At 45.8% G+C, this 20632-nt stretch overlaps 1 protein-coding gene across 1 annotated transcript in view; it reads left to right on the top strand.

Annotated features, from left to right (window-relative positions):
* Nucleotides 1-6104: 6104 nt before the first annotated feature.
* The window catches only part of antxr2a (ANTXR cell adhesion molecule 2a), a 120766-nt gene continuing 106238 nt past the window's right edge, over nucleotides 6105-20632 (top strand). Inside the window, exons 1-2 of the mRNA XM_083783746.1 lie at nucleotides 6105-6658; nucleotides 17919-17990. Coding sequence (XP_083639872.1) covers nucleotides 6495-6658; nucleotides 17919-17990 — 236 coding nt within the window. The 5' untranslated portion in view covers nucleotides 6105-6494. The remainder of the gene's footprint in view (nucleotides 6659-17918; nucleotides 17991-20632) is intronic.

Raw genomic sequence — 20632 nt, 5'->3', positions numbered from 1 at the left:
AGGTAGCCCTCCGGTGTGTCGCTGCCAAGAACCCCTCCTCTTGGAGCACCCACCTTGTGTGGATTGAATATGCCCACAATTCCCTGGTCAGCGCTGCCACAGGTGTATCACCATTTGAGGGCTCTCTGGGTTACCAACCGCCCCTGTTTCCAGCTGAGGAGGCCGACATTGCTGTTCCCTCTGTCCAGACTCACCTGCGGCATTGTCGAAAGGTGTGGAAGGATGTGCGTGCCGCCCTGCTTGGCTCAGTTGACCGCAATCGTCGCTTTGCTGACCGCCACCGAACTCCTGCCCCTGTGTACCAGCCGGGACAACGTGTGTGGTTGTCCGCCAAGGACCTCCCCTTGAAGACGGACTCCAGGAAGCTCTCGCCCCGTTTTGTGGGTCCCTTTGAGATCCTCTCCGTCATCAACCCCACTGCGGTCAAGCTCAAGTTACCCCCTAACATGAAGGTTCATCCCACCTTCCACGTCTCCCAGCTGAAACCAGTTTTGACCAGCCCGCTTTCTCCTCCAGATGAGCCCCCCCCACCCCCCCGTGTCATTGATGACCATCCGGCCTACACTGTCCGGCGGCTGCTGGACGTGCGCCGCCGGGGTAGGGGATTCCAGTACTTGGTGGATTGGGAAGGTTACGGCCCAGAAGAGCGATGCTGGGTGCCACGTCGCTTCATCCTGGATCCGTCTCTCATCTCCGATTTTCGCCGCAGACACCCTGCTGAGCCTGGTGGATCGCCCGGGGGCGTTCCGTGAGGGGGAGGCACTGTCACGGCCCCTGCCAGTGTCCTGTCTGTGTCTATTTGTGTTAGTCTGTCTGTCTGTGTGTGAGCATGTGTGGGCGTGGCTTGGTTCCTGGTTTTCCAGATTGGCACACCTGGCTCTGATCTTCCAATCTCACTCACCTGCCTGCCATCTTCCCATCACCAGCACTCCATAAAAGCCCTGGTTTCCCAGCCGCGAGCTGCCAGATCGTCCCACAGTTTTCCGTGCGGTAATTCTAGCTATTATCTCTTAGTGTTTCCCAGTGATAATTATCCCTAGTGTTTTTGTTCTACTTTACTTTGTTCCAGTGTTTTTTGGTTTTTGACTTTGGTTTTTCCCTCTGCCTCAGTTTGCCTGCCAGCCTACCTGCTAGCCAGCTCCTGCTAGCCAGCACCTGCTAGCTTGCTGGAAAGTAGCCAATCTACAAGCTCACCCTGGACCTACTGCCTTTCTACAAGCTCATCTCTTGTTTCGAATAAACACCCTTGGACTTTGCCCTCCTTGTCGTGTCTGCATTTGGGTCTGCCAGTTTGGTTAAACGTGACAGAAGAAAGCAACCTGTTTGTTTAATATCTCTAGTGTACGTCTTCTTCTGAAGAAGGCAACCTGTTTGTTTAATATCTCTAGTGTATGTCTTCTTCTGAAGAAGGCAACCTGTTTGCCGAAACGTTGGTAAAATAAAGTTTATGGCATCTTGACTACGAGCTGTGCGGCCTCTTTCCTTTCTTATAGTCAAAGATTTGGGGGTCCTTGACACGAAAAAGTTTGGGAACCACTGACTAGACTCTAGTGGTGAAGATGTTGGACTTTCACGTGGGAGACCCGAGATGGAATCTCGGGCGTTATAGGAGTAATATTATCCATAGAGTTATGGTATCATCCTACTGTGGGACAAATACATACATAACTTAGCCCAGGTTCTCAAAGTTACTATTTCATGTCAAGGACCCCTATACATTGATAAGCTTCGCGGCGGTGGCTCTGGGAGGACCCCCCCATCTTAAAAGGCTTTGTGCCAGGGACCCCCATAAGAGAAGATTGGTGTAAAAAATAAATTAAAAAAAAGCACTGTGAGCTGGTAGATCTGCTATTTTTGAATAACCAACATATAAATGGATAACGTGCGTGGTTAAAATGACTGTGATGCTACATATAACCCATTTTGGGCCCTTTTTGTGTTAGCATCATGTCATGCTTTAGCTATTGAAAAATACCAGATCTACAAGCTTGTAGGTCTGCTATTTTTTTTTTTAATCGAAGAACGACTGACATAGAAACATAGCTTTTTCAGAAAACTGTCAGGATATAGAAGAATATATATATATATATATATATATATATATATATATATATATATATATATATATATATATATATAAAAGAAGAATATTTTGGAATCTGATCTCAGGTCAAAATGGGTTAAGGAACGCCCCTGGAACCCTGATGACTGCCCGAATCTCATAAGGACGCCCTGGAACCCTGATGACTGCCCGAATCTCATAAGCCCAACAATGTATACCTGCCCTCGAAAAGCAGGCCGTCTTTTCAGAGCGGTGTAAGTTTGGTGTCTCTCGCGGCTTGACGGGACTTCAAATCCCAGACAGGAAAGGGAAACTCGCGGAGTGCAGCAGCACTGACACAGTTTTCCAAAGAACACACAACACAACAACATAATGTACCTTGCAATTATTTTTTGACCGATTTAATCTATTGACGTTCTGCTGTCAATCGAGCGTTTCTGAGACATCCCAACTCGACTACCGCGACTGCTCATTTTCACTTTGGATGGTTTCGGTTTCTCCTGACTGTTTTCAACACCTCGCTGCGTCCACCAATTAGCATTGTTATGTCTGTCACGCTCACGCGCGTTTCCTCTTAAACGTCTAAAAACTCTGTGACAATTTCAAGTCCACTTGATCCTCCTGTATATTATTTCTGTGAGTAATAGTACTTATTGAATTAATAATTGTATGTAATGTAATCACTGTGATTTGAATTGGTCTTCTCGTATATCTCAGGCTCTTTAGTAAGCAGAAGATATAGGCCTATATTAGGTCAGGATACCAATTTGATCCATTCAGGGGAGAGAGAGAACGCATACAGGTCAGAGGTCAGGTTAAACAAATTACATTAGAAGTGATGAAGCAATATGATAGAATGAGCAGACGCAATTGAAACTCTATACAATGTAAGCAAAGTGTGTGCGTGTGCGTGCGTGCGTGTCTGTGTGTGCGTGAGTGAGTGCGGGCCGTGCGGCTAATCTTTCTTTAGCAAAAGGGTATCCCCGAGGATACATATAATGCAACCTATGAGTTAGCTAGCACATATTATAGCCTATACTGAAACCAAATAGTGTGCAAACATAATTAACATTTCAATTATGATGTAATTGGACTTTGATTAGCCAGGTAATTACACTGTTCCTGTTCTCTGGAATATCTCAGATTTGATGAGCTGTGTTCATGGTAATCACCTCGCTAGCTGCTGATGTGGTGTGACAAAACAAAAGAAAAGTAGATGGAACTGCATCTCACTATCAACAATATGTGGCATGATATATTTTCTTTTATTAACCCATTTAGACCTGAGGACGATTCTACAAAATGCCTTCTAAATCTTGACGGTTTTCAGTCATGGACCCTCAAAAAGATCTGGATTTGGCCGCCGACCCCCATCTGAAAATATGGTGTTCCAGGGATCCCCCAGAAGAAGCAAAGATTTGAGTTAAAAACATTCGCTCTGAAAGAATATATTCAAAGATTTGCGTTGATTTTTCAAAAAATAGCAGACCTACAAGCTCATATCGCGGCACAGAAGCGGAAGTGTTCCCTTCCTGCCCAAAATGGGTTAAACTTGTACGTACAACAATTTATTTCCTAATTGGATTTGATTAGTCTTGCGTTAATTGAGGTCACACCGTGTTACAACTGGCTCGGAAAAACCACAATGTGAAGCGGGGGGGCGTAGCAAATAAACAATGAGCTTTGCAAATAAATATCTGAGGTTTGCAGAAGCCTCATATATATTCATATAGGCCAGTACGTGTTTCCCAAACGTTTTCATGTTGTCAAGGACCCCCAGTTTGACATAAATATTGATTGGTCTACAGACCCCCATTTAATGGCATTGACCCCAATTTATATCGTAAAATCTATATCAAACATATCAGCTGACATTTCCCAAAAGGGAATGTTGTATTTAGTTATTCTGAAAAAAATAAAAAATAAAAATAAAAATCCCCACTGGAGATTAAAATGAATGGCCAGAGGTGGATGTCAAAAGCAGAGTGAATAGGAGCTATCTGATGGAATGGTTTTAGTTAGGTGCGTCTGCTGTGTACCGTTAGAATGTTATATTTGACCATTACTATTCGAATTCCTGATTACATTTGCATAGAAATGCATGGCCTAAGAGCTGTTTCATGTTGCCATGCACATGCTTTTCAAAATGTGAATAATGAATCGTTGAAAGAATAAACGCTAAGCTTTAAATCTTTTTTTTTTATAAATAAGGTTCAGCGTTTAGTTGAACCGTATAGTCTCAGGAGATACAGTAATTACAGTACGGCCATCTAAGAATCAGAAGCTTCCCGGTTCGATCTCCAACTCCTCCTGGCTTTGTCAAAATGCCCTTGAGCAACACACTGAAGCCATAACTGCTCCTCATCCACCATATGCAGACAGCGGCCATCTTACCATATAAGTTAATGGCAAGGTGCTAACAAGGTGCACCTTCCCATTGGCAGCCCATTCAGCTTGACCATCTTGGCCATCTTGACCTTCTTCACACACACACACACACACACACACACACACACGTGTAACATCTCTTGAGCTAAATGCATAGCTTATAGAGTTTGGATCCAAAGTGTCAAAACTTTGTTTAAACAAGCAGCCAAGTGCTGCAGGCTATATGGAATTCCTTTGTTGTCATGGAAAGATTCCAAGTGAGGAAATGTGCATTTACTGTTGCTCGAGGGCCTGCGTGTGAAACGATGTTCACGGCTGTTGTGAAATCCCATTATGGCTCATCCTGAGTCAATATATCACACTTTACATCACAGTGTACTTCACCTTCACCCGTTCACACGCACGCTGATGGCGGAGGAAACCATGCAAGGCGACTGTGGCTCAAGGGGCGACTGTAGCTCAAGAGGTAGAGCAGGTCGTCCAATGATCCATGGGTCGGCGGTTCGAATCCCGGCTCCTCCTGTCTACATGTCGAAGTGTCCTTGGGCAAGACACTGAACCCCAAATTCCTCCCGATGTGCTGGTTGGTACCTTGCATGGCTTCCAAGTGCAATCGGTGTATGAATGTGTGTGTGAATGGGTGAATGTAATGCACAATCTATGTAAAGTGCCTTGGATAAAGGCTCTATATAAATGCACCATTTACCATTTACCAAGGCACCAACCTGTTCATCGGGAGCAATTAGGGGCACACACACAGTGCCTTGCTCAAGGACACTTCGACGGGAATCGAACGTGGATGGAACAAGTTTGGATTCTATAAGTAAAGTAAAATACCCAGTGCACGTCCAAATGGATAATGTAATAATGGATTTGACATTTGTGCTCTCTCAGAATTATTTAATTGTTTTGTACATGTGTGCTGAACATCTGGTCTCCTTCCTGTCCTACAGTACAGTCCTACCAAAGAGACGTTGCTATTTCCTTAGCGTACAGAGCGTTGGATTAGTCCAATAGTCTGTCTTTATTCCACGTATTGTCCGTAGCTCAGGCCAAGGGGACGTCATAAAGCCCTTTTGTGTTTTTACTTTTTATTAATTTATTAATTACATTTTTGCAATATTGTTTTCTTTTCAGTTTATCTGACATGTTTCACATGTCTGAAAGTCATCACTATAGCCTATAATTCACAATCAATCAATTGATTGATCACACACACACACACACACACACACACACACACACACACACACACACACACACACACACACACACACTCTCTCTCCCCTTCAAGTCTTCCATCCGGGCCACACATGCAAGTTCGATACTAACCCACATGACATAAAGTATATCTTCAAATGGTTTCTGAATAAAGGCTATGTAGGCATTATGTGTGGGGGGGACCATGACACTGACTGACCACAAAACAACCAACGGTTCCACAGCTGGGATTTTCAACCACCAAACAGAATGTGCGCATGCGCTGCAGCTGGCGTGTGGACTAGTCAGTGTATGTGTGTGTGTGTGTGTGTGTGTGTGTGTGTGTGTGTGACTGTGTGAGTGTCGGACTCGGGGGAAGTTCCCCAGGACTTTATATCCAACAAAATAGATCATCTATAAACTCTGAGAGGCGTTCTTTTTTTTTCTTTTTTTTTACAGAGGATGAGTGAAATAACGATGGCGAAAGTGTGTCGGTGACGTGACGTCCCCGAGGAGTGGTTTCCTCTATTACAACATTAGGGCTAATGTAACTTTATAACGGCTACAGTCACAGCAACAAGTATAACTGTATAAGTTAAGTTCAACCTCCTCCTGCCTGGAACTTTTTGACATGTTGCTTCTTCGCTTTGCTTCGAGCCTGTAGCTGTAGTCCTGGACCCGATGACAGACTGTGTGCACGGATTTTAGACTGTAAAAACAAAGTTGACAGACCAAGAATAAGAGTTGTTGCAGACACATTTTCTCTATTTTGCACAAAAAAAAGAAGAGAAACACACCCAAACGAAGTTGGATTATATATTGTTGTCTTATTATTTTTTGGACCATGAAGGAGCAGGAGGGGGACCGGCTCTGTGCGACATGGACAGCCCGCCTGGTGACCGTCCTGGTCGGGGTGCTGCTGGTCGCCTCGTCGCCCCGGTGGGCTGCTGTTGCGGCCGAGCAGGCGGCGTGTCACGGAGCATATGACCTGTACTTCGTGTTGGATCGGTAAGGAAATATATAAAAACCCCGAGATTATGATGTCGCGTCGAGGGACTCTCAGAGGGTTCCTTCCAGAGGGTGGTTCTAAATGGACCCACCATGCAAGTCTAACTATTGACAGTCGGTGTACACAATGGAACCAAATGGGGTCCATTTGGGTCCATTTGGTTCCATTGCGTATACACTGTCAGAGTTGTTGTTGGTGTTAGAACTGGACTCTGGAGTACACTGCATGCTAAGAGTGTTGCCGCTGATTATAAGAAACTCTGAGAGAGTGCAGAAATAATGTCGCCAAGATCAGGGTCCATTTATTTGGTGTAACAAACAACATCTCTTGCACTTTCTCAGTTTACTAGTAAAAAGGTACATTTCGGATTGTTCACTAGTCTGTGAGGATGAGATCCCCGTGAGTTGTGTTGTTGTTGTTGTTAATGAATTGCATGTGTGGTAAGGTGGTATTGCTTAAGGTAGCCTACTACGCCACCTGGGGAATTGCGCCCCAGGAGATATTTACTAAATGCAATACTGGACACCCGGAGCACGTAATGACTCCCCAACACAGATTCAGTATACATACATATAAGCAGGGCAGAAACGTGTGTAACCAATATACAAAAGTCTTTATTAAAATACTTGGTCAGCAACATAAAAGTTTATAAAAGCAATTAGATATTTCATACAGCAAGATGACGGTTCAATAAATAAAGGCTCCCAAGGTCTAAAATGCTATAAAGTGCATAGAGCGGTATATATATTATATATAGATAATACATAAATACATATATATCAATATCGCACCACTATACAAGCCAGTCGTATCCAATTTAGAGGTAATACAGCACTAAGTATCTATACATATATCGACCAAGATCAAGTGGAATACGTTATAATATAGGCGGAATATAGATAACGATGCCCGATATGGGCTACCATCAACCAGGGCCCCGATTCAGGCGACCACCGAACGGACCACTCGTGGCCGTGGGATGAGCCCTCTCGAACACTGCGGTACGAGTGTGTGTGGAAGGTTAAGGTCAGCAAAGCAGCAGGTGTAGTACTGGCCCTGAAAGCACAACGGCTGTATTAAAATACCACTCTTATACTATAGTCACTGAGGCAGGAACAGCAAAGACACGCAAACTCACCCGCTTTAATGAGGCCAACGTGCACCGTCGTTGTACCCACTGCAGCAGTAGCCAGGTAAATAATACAACTGTAAACAACAAGAGCCCATGTTTATACCCCCATGGCATCACAGACACCAAATTAATATAAATACTGCGGAGAGGGAGGAACACCAACCTAGGTGGCGTGGTGTTGGTTCACAACACGCCGAACAGGACACAGGCCGGAGCGAGTAGCTCCAAGGCTAAAACAACAACAAGTGCTCACAGTCAAGTTCAGTCAACTATTAAGTGCAGGCGATCGTAACAGCAACGTATAGAAACATACCTGCACTGAAGTGCGGACCAAACACACTGTCACCCGACGGGACAGCTCTGTTAAGGATGATCACCTCAATGCGGCGGAATTACTCCGGGCCGTGAAACCCACCAGCAGTGTGGCAGAGAGAGACTGACAGCTGACAAACACTGCCGACACGTCACCTTATAAAGCCAGCCAGGACACTCATCAAGCCCTAATCAGTGGGCGGAGGACGGGCCGTGACAGCGTGGGAACGCTAACGCCCATCCTGCCACAATACCAATCAGCCCACTACTAAGTGGGCGGAGGATGGCTGTGACTCTGATCCATCCACCAACAAGGATGGGAGATGGGCCGTGTCATTGCACGTCCATCCTGCCACAATCCGTCCCACCCATTTGCATCGTCGTCCCGACGATGACCACGCCAAGGGCTGGACGAAGCTGAGACAGCATTCGATGCAAACCCCCTATCCACTGCCTGTGGGAGATGGTAACGGTTCGAATGTTGGCCCGCTGTAGACCTCCCCGTTCTCCGGACTGCCTCGCCAATTTCGTCAGATGTAGGGAGTGGAAGTAACCTGCTGGACAGCAAGTCTACCGGCACAACCGCAGATGTTTCGAGAGCCACCAGCACAGTGGGGGGTGAATCCTTCCGATTCGGATCAGCTTCCCCACACTCTGGACTCACCTGTCTATCTTCGTTAATAAGCGGTTCGTCTAACCGAGGAACGGAGGGTTCTAAATCCAACTGCCCCGTAGGGCTCTCTTCTGGGTTGACCGGCTCAGCCAACGTGGAATCTGGTTGGCCAGAAGGACACAGGGGAGCCCCCACTGGAGATGGATCTACGGGCAAAGCCAAAGGGGCCTGGGGTACTTCTGATGTCAGAACAAACCAGTCGCCATCGCTGTCATCGTCACCCACCTGAGGAGGTGACTGCTCTACCTGTTGGTCCCGGAGATAAACCAGCTGGCCCTCCTCTGAGGACGGGTCCCGGACTTTTGGGTCAGGAAGGGCTTCTCTCCGATCTGCCGCAATCTTCAGCCGATCCCGAGCCCCCTCAAAGGCTATCTGCAGCCGATTCTGATGCTCGGTGACCCAAGCGTTTACGCTGCCTGCTATCGGTTCCGGGACCCTCCCTAACAGGAAGTCCACAGGTAGACGTGGTTCCTGACCAAACAGTAAGTAATGAGGAGTCTCCCCTGTGGCCTGATGGGGGGTGGTGTTATAGCAGAATAGCATCTGCGGGAGATAGTCAACCCAATTCGTCTTACGGAAGGATGGCAGTGTGCGCAAGAGGTTGTGTAGAGTTCGATTGAATCGTTCACACTGTCCGTTGCCAGCAGGGTGGTACGGTGTAGTCCGAGACTTTTGAATCCCGTACAGACTACAGAGCTGTTGGATGAGGGATGCTTCAAAGTTTCGGTCCTGATCCGAATGAATGCGACCAGGGACCCCAAATTTATAAAACCATTCATTGACCAGTACTTGCGCCACCGTGGATGGCCGTTGGTCCCTAGTGGGAATGGCCAGCATGTATTTGCTGAACACGTCAGTTATGACCAAGACGTTTTCGTGACCTGACCGGGAAGGTTCCAGGATGGTGAAGTCAATCGCCACAATCTCGTTGGGCTTGGAAGAAAGTAAATGACCCATCTGTGACATGGGCACGTCTGACAAGCTATGACCCGGTGGTGCTGTGATGGTGGCCTGAGTTGCCTCAGCCACCTGTTCCGGCACCGCCATCTGTTGCCACGTTGGAAAGACTGGATCCGCAACCAACTCTTGCCGTTCCGGCTTAGATCTTGTTGGGTGCTCTCGAGACCAAGTGTCAATATTCCGCTTTCTCCTGCCTGAACGGAATTTGGGCTTAGGATAAAGAGTCGGCCGTGAGGCCTCACATTCCCTGGCCAAATGGCCCCGATTCTGACACCTCCAACAGATTACCAGACCCCCACGTGGTGGACGACTAGTCGCTGGAGTGTCATGTCGAAGTGCCATGGCCTGAGTGAGCTGATTTAGCTGCTCCTGTTGTGTTTTTAGCATGTCCTTCAATTCATTAGACTCCTCCGACCGAAGTACGTTACCGCCTGATGGACGTGCACCGCTGTGAACTGCATACTGGATGCCATGCACCGAGGGGACGGAATAACAACGGCCCCTTGCCCCCCCTGGCATGCCCTCCCGCTCCCAGCGGATCGCTTCCTCTCTAACCTCCAATAAGGTACTGGTTGGACGCCGACGTACCAGTTGTTTCAACTCCCGTCGAAGGGAGCTCTCTAAGACGTGTTCAGTGAACTGGTCCCTCAACAAGGCCCCTGCATTAGACATGCCGGCCGGTGAGCGCTGTCTGACTCTCTCCATTAAACTCTGAAGAGCAAGAGAAAATTCCTGTAATGTTTCTCCGTCCTGCTGTTTCCTGCAGAAAAATGCCTCCTGTAAAACTACATAGGACTGTGAGCACCCGTACATGTCTCTCAAAATGCCAATAATTCTATTGGGGTCCTCCCTCTCCGCAGCAGGGCGATGTCTTATCTCCTCCCGTGCCTCTCCCTCCAAGTGATCAAACAGAAAAAAAGCTTGGTCTATGGCCGAAAGATAGCGCATGCAAGCCTGTGCCTCCTCAACCCATTCGTTTATACTTGCACCTGACCTGCCGTTGAAATACGGGCACTTTCTATCTCGCGGCACAAAGACCAACCTTTCTGGTGCGATAGCACTGGCCCCTCCCGAAGGAGGTGCCAAAGTGGAAGGGACTGACACCTCAGAGGAGACAATGTTACTACCACCTGGTTGTGCCTCTCTCTGTTCCTGCCTCAGTGAACTATTATCTGCCCTCAGCTGTGCTACCAGGTCCCTGAGCTCTTGTAGCCCAGCCTCCGAAGCCATGCTGAGCACAGAAATTTTCCAAGACTTACGACCAATTGGAGTAGTACCCAACCCCTGCCTTGGAAACCAGGGAGCCAATTCAGGTGACCAAGGGGGTGCTCTCACGTCCCACCACCACACTCTGCTGCTTTGCTTCACACTGGGAAAAAAAAAAGAACAAATTAACCACAATCCACACAGAAACCCACAGAAACCAATTGTTCTAAACAGACAAAGAAAAAAAAACACGTCTCTGCCAAGCCTATTCTTAATTTGTAAGTCCTGCCGACCCACGCCAAATGTGGTAAGGTGGTATTGCTTAAGGTAGCCTACTACGCCACCTGGGGAATTGCGCCCCAGGAGATATTTACTAAATGCAATACTGGACACCCGGAGCACGTAATGACTCCCCAACACAGATTCAGTATACATACATATAAGCAGGGCAGAAACGTGTGTAACCAATATACAAAAGTCTTTATTAAAATACTTGGTCAGCAACATAAAAGTTTATAAAAGCAATTAGATATTTCATACAGCAAGATGACGGTTCAATAAATAAAGGCTCCCAAGGTCTAAAATGCTATAAAGTGCTATAAAGTGCATAGAGCGGTATATATATTATATATAGATAATACATAAATACATATATATCAATATCGCACCACTATACAAGCCAGTCGTATCCAATTTAGAGGTAATACAGCACTAAGTATCTATACATATATCGACCAAGATCAAGTGGAATACGTTATAATATAGGCGGAATATAGATAACGATGCCCGATATGGGCTACCATCAACCAGGGCCCCGATTCAGGCGACCACCGAACGGACCACTCGTGGCCGTGGGATGAGCCCTCTCGAACACTGCGGTACGAGTGTGTGTGGAAGGTTAAGGTCAGCAAAGCAGCAGGTGTAGTACTGGCCCTGAAAGCACAACGGCTGTATTAAAATACCACTCTTATACTATAGTCACTGAGGCAGGAACAGCAAAGACACGCAAACTCACCCGCTTTAATGAGGCCAACGTGCACCGTCGTTGTACCCACTGCAGCAGTAGCCAGGTAAATAATACAACTGTAAACAACAAGAGCCCATGTTTATACCCCCATGGCATCACAGACACCAAATTAATATAAATACTGCGGAGAGGGAGGAACACCAACCTAGGTGGCGTGGTGTTGGTTCACAACACGCCGAACAGGACACAGGCCGGAGCGAGTAGCTCCAAGGCTAAAACAACAACAAGTGCTCACAGTCAAGTTCAGTCAACTATTAAGTGCAGGCGATCGTAACAGCAACGTATAGAAACATACCTGCACTGAAGTGCGGACCAAACACACTGTCACCCGACGGGACAGCTCTGTTAAGGATGATCACCTCAATGCGGCGGAATTACTCCGGGCCGTGAAACCCACCAGCAGTGTGGCAGAGAGAGACTGACAGCTGACAAACACTGCCGACACGTCACCTTATAAAGCCAGCCAGGACACTCATCAAGCCCTAATCAGTGGGCGGAGGACGGGCCGTGACAGCGTGGGAACGCTAACGCCCATCCTGCCACAATACCAATCAGCCCACTACTAAGTGGGCGGAGGATGGCTGTGACTCTGATCCATCCACCAACAAGGATGGGAGATGGGCCGTGTCATTGCACGTCCATCCTGCCACACATGCACCAGAGTTTGTAAAGAACAAAGGAATAGCTGCTGCTGCCTTGCTCATTGGCAGTATGCCTGGCTGGCTGCACTCAACCTCTGCGTCATTATTCATCATCACACATGCAGTGCAAACCTTTTCACCTCAAGGACCCCCAAATTGACACTTAAGGGACCCCAATTTGAAGAGATATGCCAGGGACCCCCCCCCCATCCCCCAATAAGAGAAGATTTGTATTACGGTTCCTGCAGTGATTCTCAACCCGTTTAATTTCAAGGACCCCCCCCCCCCCCAGTTTGACATGCATTAGGCTACAAATGGACCCCCATTTAATGGCATTTCTATCTCTGGGACCCCGATTTGTAGACTATTGTAAATAAATCAATGTTAATTTAACTCTGAGAGTGTACAAATGGAACCCCTCCATTGTAAAATCAATGGGAATTATAATGTAAATGGAGACCAAATAGACCCCCGTCATTTGTACACTCAAGAGTTACAGACCCATAATGGCCCACTTGGGTCCTATCTTATCTATCATTTAGCTGGGGACCCCCTGGAACTCCCTCAAGGACCCCTGGGGGTCCCTGGACCCCACTTTGGGAAGCACTAGTGCACAGTATGCACTGTATCTCCTGAAGGCAGCGAGGGGATGGGGGAATGGGACGGGCTAACATTTTACACAATGGGATTTTGCTGGATCATCACTTTCAGTATTGCCTGCCCAGGATATGAATGAACTAAAGGGAAATCGTGTTATTGATGTAGAACAGCTAGAAGTTACAGTTACACTTCACTGTAAAGCAACATGACTCTTTGTCACACTATTACAATATTGATTGACTGACTGACATACTGTATGGTGTAGGGAGGGAAGTCAAAAGGATGACAGTAAAAAACTAAAAGCTAAGACCATTGCGGTTCCATGATGTTGATCTAGGTGTGTAATTCCTCCCAGACTGTATCTCTAGTCTCATACTGTAGTGCAATGATATTAAAAATATTCATATTATGGCCCATGGCTCCATTAATATTGCCATAATATTCCCCAGCCCTATAGGAGGCATAACTCGGTCCAGTCATTTCTGCTGAGTTGAGGCTTTTAACACCAAATATATACTCGTATAATATAGTATATTATCAGTATATGAATTCCTGAATATCCGTAAAGTATAGGCTACTTTGCTGAGTTTATAATTGACCCCAGCACGCACGCACGCACGCACGCACGCACGCACGCACGCACGCACGCACACACGCACACACGCATGCACATACATCCTGCTTCCATATCGTTGCCCTCTTATCTCCATCTTTATTGTGTATTTTCATAAATCAATGCCCTACTTCATCATAATGCAGTGTCACATGTACAGAAGCATCAACATTAGCAGATCCTCCAGCCCAAAAGCGACGCAAAGCAAAGCCATAACGTGGAAAATATCCAACTCTGCAGCATTTTCATATCGCAGGAGGATCACACAGGAAGTGTCACGGGAAGTATCCCAATCCCATTAAGAACTTATCCTTCTCCTGCTCAAAAGACTCGGCCCGACTTGCACGGTGGTTTTTCAAACCGTTTGTTGTCCAACAAGGAAAGCCACACACCACCAAACCAGCGGTTCTCAAACCTTCTCAATTTCAGGGACTTCCAAGTTCGGTATACATTATACTGCAGGGGTGCCCACAACTTTTTGACTTGAGAGCTACTTTCACAATGACCAGCTCAACAAGATCTACTCACCCAAAAAAGTATTATCCCATTGCTGAAAACAGCAGCACTGGCGATACATACTATAAGACAAACACACTTGGAATGGGAAATAGAGAGAGGAAAATGGTATTCGTAGTTATTTGTATATGACTTTGTATTTGTATTGTGTGTTTGAGCTGAAAGGCTCTTTTAATCAATCATTCACCTTAATTCAAGTAGTTTTTTTTTATGATATATATTTCGGGGCATGTCATGTGGTCTACCTGCAAAGCCTTTGTGATCTACTGGTAGATCGCAATCTACCTTCTGGGCACCCCTGCATTATAGGCTTCAAATCCGTGGTAGAGAAGGAATGGTACATGGTGCTGCTTTAACTATAGTATGCTGGGATCAGAGTAATCTAGTAAGAGAGTGCAGCGACACGCTTTGATCTCTCCGCAAAGCGGGTGCCTATGGGCTACAGTTCCAAACATTGCTCTATATGGCTGGAACTAGCACTTCCGCATGCCATTGTTACAATGGTGAGTCAACGGGAGTGTCATTACTCTGGCTGGGACGTCCTGCTCCTCGCCTCCCCATCCTCTCCTCTCCTCAGCCACTCCTTTTGCCCTTGCCGTCTGTCTGTCCGTCCGTCCGAGGGGAAGAGAGAGAGAGAGAGACGCTGTATGAAAGATGAGCTTCCTAATGGTCAAACTCTTCCGTTTTATGAGCTCTACTCCACATACATTGAATTGTAATTATTGGTTTAATTACCCCGTCGGCACGTTTCATCAAGGGCACATTTTACTCTTCTTTGTGTTCACATCGGTCAAGTTGACTTATCGGGACCAAGGGCTACAATGTCAACCCCCCCCCCCCCCCCTCCACCCCCTCCACCCCCCCCCCCCTCCACCCCCTCCACCCCCCCCCCCAACCCGTAACATTGCCGTGCCCTTGATTGTTCCCAGAAATTTATGTATCCGTTAGTTTTCATGATTACAAAATCGTAATGTCGCCCTTTAATTAGTTTTAATGTGTGGCCGTGGGATTTCCACACTTCAGCAAGACCCTTATGTATATCATCTCTCTAAGACCCTTATGTATCATCTCTCTAAGACCCTTGTGTATCATCTCTCTAATCCCTTGGTCTGCGGGTGCAGCTACATGCTGGCTAACTTCTATGTTGCAGCCCTCCTATGAGACACAGACTGGTTTCTGAACTGCCCACATGCCCACAGCCCTCCTATGAGACACAAACTGGTTTCTGAACTGCCCACATGCCCACAGCCCTCCTATGAGACACAAACTGGTTTCTGAACTGCCCACATGCCCACAGCCCTCCTATGAGACACAGACTGGTTTCTGAACTGCCCACAGCCCTCCTATGAAACACAGACTAGTTTATGAACTGCCCACAGCCCTCCTATGAGACGCAGACTGGTTTATGAACTGCCCACAGCCCTCCTATGAGACACAGACTGGTTTCTGAACTGCCCACAGCCCTCCTATGAGACACAGACTGGTTTCTGAACTGCCCACAGCCCTCCTATGAGACACAGACTGGTTTCTGAACTGCCCACAGCCCTCCTATGAGACACAGACTGGTTTCTGAACGGCCCACAGCCATCCTATGAAACACAGACTGGTTTATGAACTGCCCACAGTCCTCCTATGAGACACGGACTGGTTTCTGAACTGCCCACAGCCCTCCTATGAGACACAGACTGGTTTCTGAACTGCCCACAGCCCTCCTATGAGACACAGACTGGTTTCTGAACTGCCCACAGCCCTCCTATGAGACACAGACTGAGTAGGGGAAAAAAATTGTACTATTTTCATTAGTGATGACCATGAGGATAGTTTGTAAAGTGTTGAAGTGATCATTTGATACGATACGTTACAACTTTATTGTCAGCTTGCACTGAAATTAGTTTTGCGTCCATGACATCACCGTTCAAGATACAGACAAGACAGACACAATTTACAATTTACAATTTAGGCATTTAGCAGACGCTCTTAATCCAGAGCGACTTACATTAAGCAAGAACAAAAAAGCATGGGAATACATCACATAAAAACATTTATCAAGAAACATGCGTAAGCTAAGAAAGTAACAGTGGAATATCTATATAATGAAGCTATACATATAAACTATACATCTATACTACTATACTACTATGACATACAATGCAATTATAGTGCTGTCTACATAACATGCTATAAGTCTGTATCAAATGCTATCTAAGTCTACAGAAATGCTATCTAATACATTACAAACGATACATCACAGCCAGGACACACATCACAGAAACAGACAGGAACAAGAACATATCCACTGGTTTACAGATTTTTGTTTTAAAAGCAGAACAGACTCGTGTACAAAATAGTTCTGTTTTTCTTCTATTTAGGGACTCTAAACCGCCTCATGGAGGGCAACAGTACTGTCTCACTGTACCTCGTGCGGGGCTAAGAAAGTATTCAATTGGAAATCTACAAGCCCACATTGTGGGCTTGTAGATGTCTTCGCTCCTATTTTACGTGACACTCTCATACAGTGAAGTTACTTCGTTCCTCGAGGTATAAAGTAGGGCACAGCTTCATGAAAAACAAACATTTGAATTATGAAATATGGAGATGCAAGCTTTTCTGTCCCGACAGCTACAATTTAGCTAGTACTGTAAACTACAGTACTTGCGTAACTGCTGTTACGCAACGAAGGAATACAGTTCCAATTCCATAAACAGCACGCTGCGGAATTAAGAGTCAGTCGTAGTGGTTCTCATACATTTTCATGTCGAGGTTTTTGTCAGACCTCCATCTGAGAAGATTGTTATGCCTGCCTGGGACCCCAATTTGTCAAGCTATTTCGAAATGTCTCAAGAGTAGCCGATCTACAAGCTCACGACACGTTGTGTGAGCTTGTACATCGTCTTTTTTTTTCATGACAGTTTTCTGATAAACCCATGTTTCTGTGACCCCCCAAAAAATATATATAATTGCCCGGCGACCCCCCATCTGAAAATATGTTGTTCCAGGGACCTCCCCGCAGAAGCAAAGACTTTAGTTAAAAATGTTCTCTCTGAAAGAATATTCAAAGATTTGCACCACATTTTCAAGATATTATTTCAAAAATAGCAGATCTACAAACCGCGCTACGAGCTTGTAGATCAGCTATTTTTCAATAGCTGAAGTATGAGAAGAAAAGGGTCCCGCACACTGTCTTCACTTATAGAGCAGTATTTTTATTAGATGACAACGTTTCGGTCTAAACGACCTTCATCAGGTATCTGGTTTACAACAAGCAACCGGTATATAGAGGACCAATCAGAGGCAGACGCCAGTCTGTTCTATAAGTACTAACTACTGCTCTATAAGTGAAAGACAGTGTGTGGGAACCTTTTCTTCTCATGATTCGCATTTGGTTGCCGGCTCCGACACACCTGTCCTTGTAAGTGTGCACAAGGCCCAAAGTATAACAATCAATAGGGGTTCCCGTACAACAATTTCTTACACCACATGTTCTCGTCACTACAGTCTGATGTACAGTATATAAGCTACAGTATCTGCACTTATGTACAGTATATACAACTAGTATACATTATACTTCCTGTGTTGCAGGTCCGGGAGTGTTGCTAAAGACTGGGGAGAGATTTACTCCTTTGTGAAGAATCTCACAGAGCGGTTTGTCAGGTGAGTGGTTGCCAGCTGTTGCGTCGTTATTGTTCAAACTAAGGTTATCTAAAGTCCAATAAACCGGCTGTAAACACAAGTCAAGGGACCTTAAGAACTGGCATATTTTAATGATTAGGCTACCGGGGATACATATCCCAAAATTAATGGGTCCACGTGATATGATATGAACAGAAAATAACGTTGGATAAAAGCAGATACGACCTGTTATATCACAAATCGGATCATTCGATCATATCAGTCTGTTGGACGGGGCGCCCCTTGAAGGGGCAGGCCCGGAGGGGTCGTCTGTCCTGGAGAGCTCTGACGTGTGTCTACTTTTTCAGACACTATATAGAAAATCTTTCTGTCTCTGTGACCTTGCTTAAGCACAGCTCTGGTGCTTAAGCACCATTACACTCTTATAAGTAATGGTAACTGCTTAAAAGGTCTACTTTATCTTATCAGTGGGTGGCTCAGTCTGTCTGTTGCTTTTGGAGTGGACACCGTGAATGGGCTGACGTTAGACAGATCGGAGCTCAACAAACCATGTGCCACCCAGATTCGGCACAAACAAGGGACTAAATTATCTTCGCTGCCATGCCACCAAAATGTGTAACGCCCTACCAACAGTCATTAAGACATGTGAATCCCTTGACTCCTTCAAAAACTGCTCTCAAAGGTCACCTACGGACGGCTGCAATTCGAAACTGGCCCCCGTAAAATCTGAACCCCCTTTTCCCCCTCACTGTATATGTTTCTTTCCCCCTTTTAACCTCCTCTATGATGATTTCCTGTTTTCTTTACTATATAGTTGTGTATATTCATACGTCTCTAAATGTTATGATGAATTGAAAATGGTGGACCCTCTAAACTAGTGTAATGCTTTATGGTGTCGTCCACTCACAGTTAACAGTTTTTGTACTGAGTTGCACTTGAAATGTACTGTAATTCTGCAAACGGTTAATAAATACTTCAATCAATCAATCACTTGCATGACCCGTAAAACATGCATGACATTTATGCCCCCTGTTGTGAGTTGCGACGTGCACAACCTCTTCAGCACGTTTCCATCCTCAAAACACATGTTTTATTTTATTTCTTTGACAAAATTGTCAATATATTTAGTTTTACTCAACATAGCTTATTTTTCTTTTCTTTAAAAATAATAATTTCAGTGAAAAAAGGTAGTCGATGAACCTTTTTTCACCATAGTTGGTGGAAATTGACACTGGTGTTGTGCACTGGCCCCAATACTAATACCAATACTAATACTAATACTAATACTATTACTACTACTAATACTAATACTAATTTTAAAGTAAGATTAAGATTGCGTAATGTTTGGTGTGAAGCGGTGCGTGCCAGTTGGGTACAGACGGTGCAGAGAGAGACCCAGCCAGAACGGATGGTTGAAGAAAATAGCAAAAGGCGACAGGTGGGAGTGGGTGGCAGAGAGGAGCTGTCTTCTGGGCTGTGAGAATGGCCATTTGCAACCAGCAGTGGGGGGGGGGTCCAGATCCAAAGAGAGAGAGAGAGAGAGAGAGAGTAAGGCGTCGAGGACCGTCTGCTAACCCATTAACCCATCTAGGCCTGACGTCAAAATTTAAAAAAATGACTTTTTTAAAATGTATATTTTCTGAAAAACCTCATGTTTCTATATCAGTGGTTCTCAATATTTCATGTCAAGGACTCCCAAAAATATATGAAATTGGCCGCCGACCCCCCATCTGAAAATATGTTGTTTCAGGGACCTCCTCCCAGAAGCAAAGATTTGAGTTAAAAAACGTTTGCTCTGAAAGAGTATAATATATTCAAAGCTTTGCACCACATGTTCATGATTTAAAAAAAAATAGCAGACCTACAAGCTCGTAGCGCGCCACTCGGTGGCGCGCTACGAGCTTGTAGATCTGCTATTTTTAAATAGCTAAAAGTATAACATAATGCTTAAAAATTGATATCCGGACCGCCCATCTGAACATTCTTTGTGGTGCAGGGAGGGATCCCCACACAGAAGACAATATCCGTGTTAAAAACACTAAACACTAAAAAACCAAAATCAAAATGGCAGACGTACAGTACAGGCGCTGTGAGCTTGCACGTCTGCGATTTTCTGTTTTTGAATGGCTGACGAGCTAAAAGGACAACGGGGACGCTCTCCCGGGTTTTAGTGGGCTAAACAAAAGCCCAACAAAAGGAGCACTTCTGCTCCGCCATGTGGCGCGGCAAAACCAGACCACTATCTCTGTAGCACAAGTAGCACCTCCTGTTCCTCCTGTGTGTCCCTGGCATCTTAATTCAATAATGTCACAACGCAGAATTAATTAAAGTCTTGTACGTCTGAAGCCTAATTAACCACTGAAGCCCAGCATTCATCGTTGACCGGGGTACCCTCCCCCCCCCCCCCCCCCCCCCCCCAGGGGATCTGTACTAGTCCCCCTTCTTTATTCCCGCTTCGGTCCGAAAGTATAGCTCACGATGCGAGACATTGTAAATTGGCTTAGGTTTAATTTCCTGATTATTCCAATCGAGAGGGACTCTGCCCTATAAGGACAGGAGAGATGGATGCACTTATGAACTTCAGGCAGTACTACTCATCAACCTCTAGGGCAGGGAAATGGACTTGTTTGACAGCACTGTCTGTCATCAGTGTTCATTTTCAC

Source organism: Protomyctophum parallelum (genome assembly GCF_964188405.1).
Source record: "Protomyctophum parallelum genome assembly, chromosome: 15".
NCBI lineage: Eukaryota > Metazoa > Chordata > Actinopteri > Myctophiformes > Myctophidae > Protomyctophum > Protomyctophum parallelum.
The sequence above is the reverse complement of the archived record's forward strand: the minus strand, read 5'-3'. Positions and strand labels throughout refer to the sequence as shown.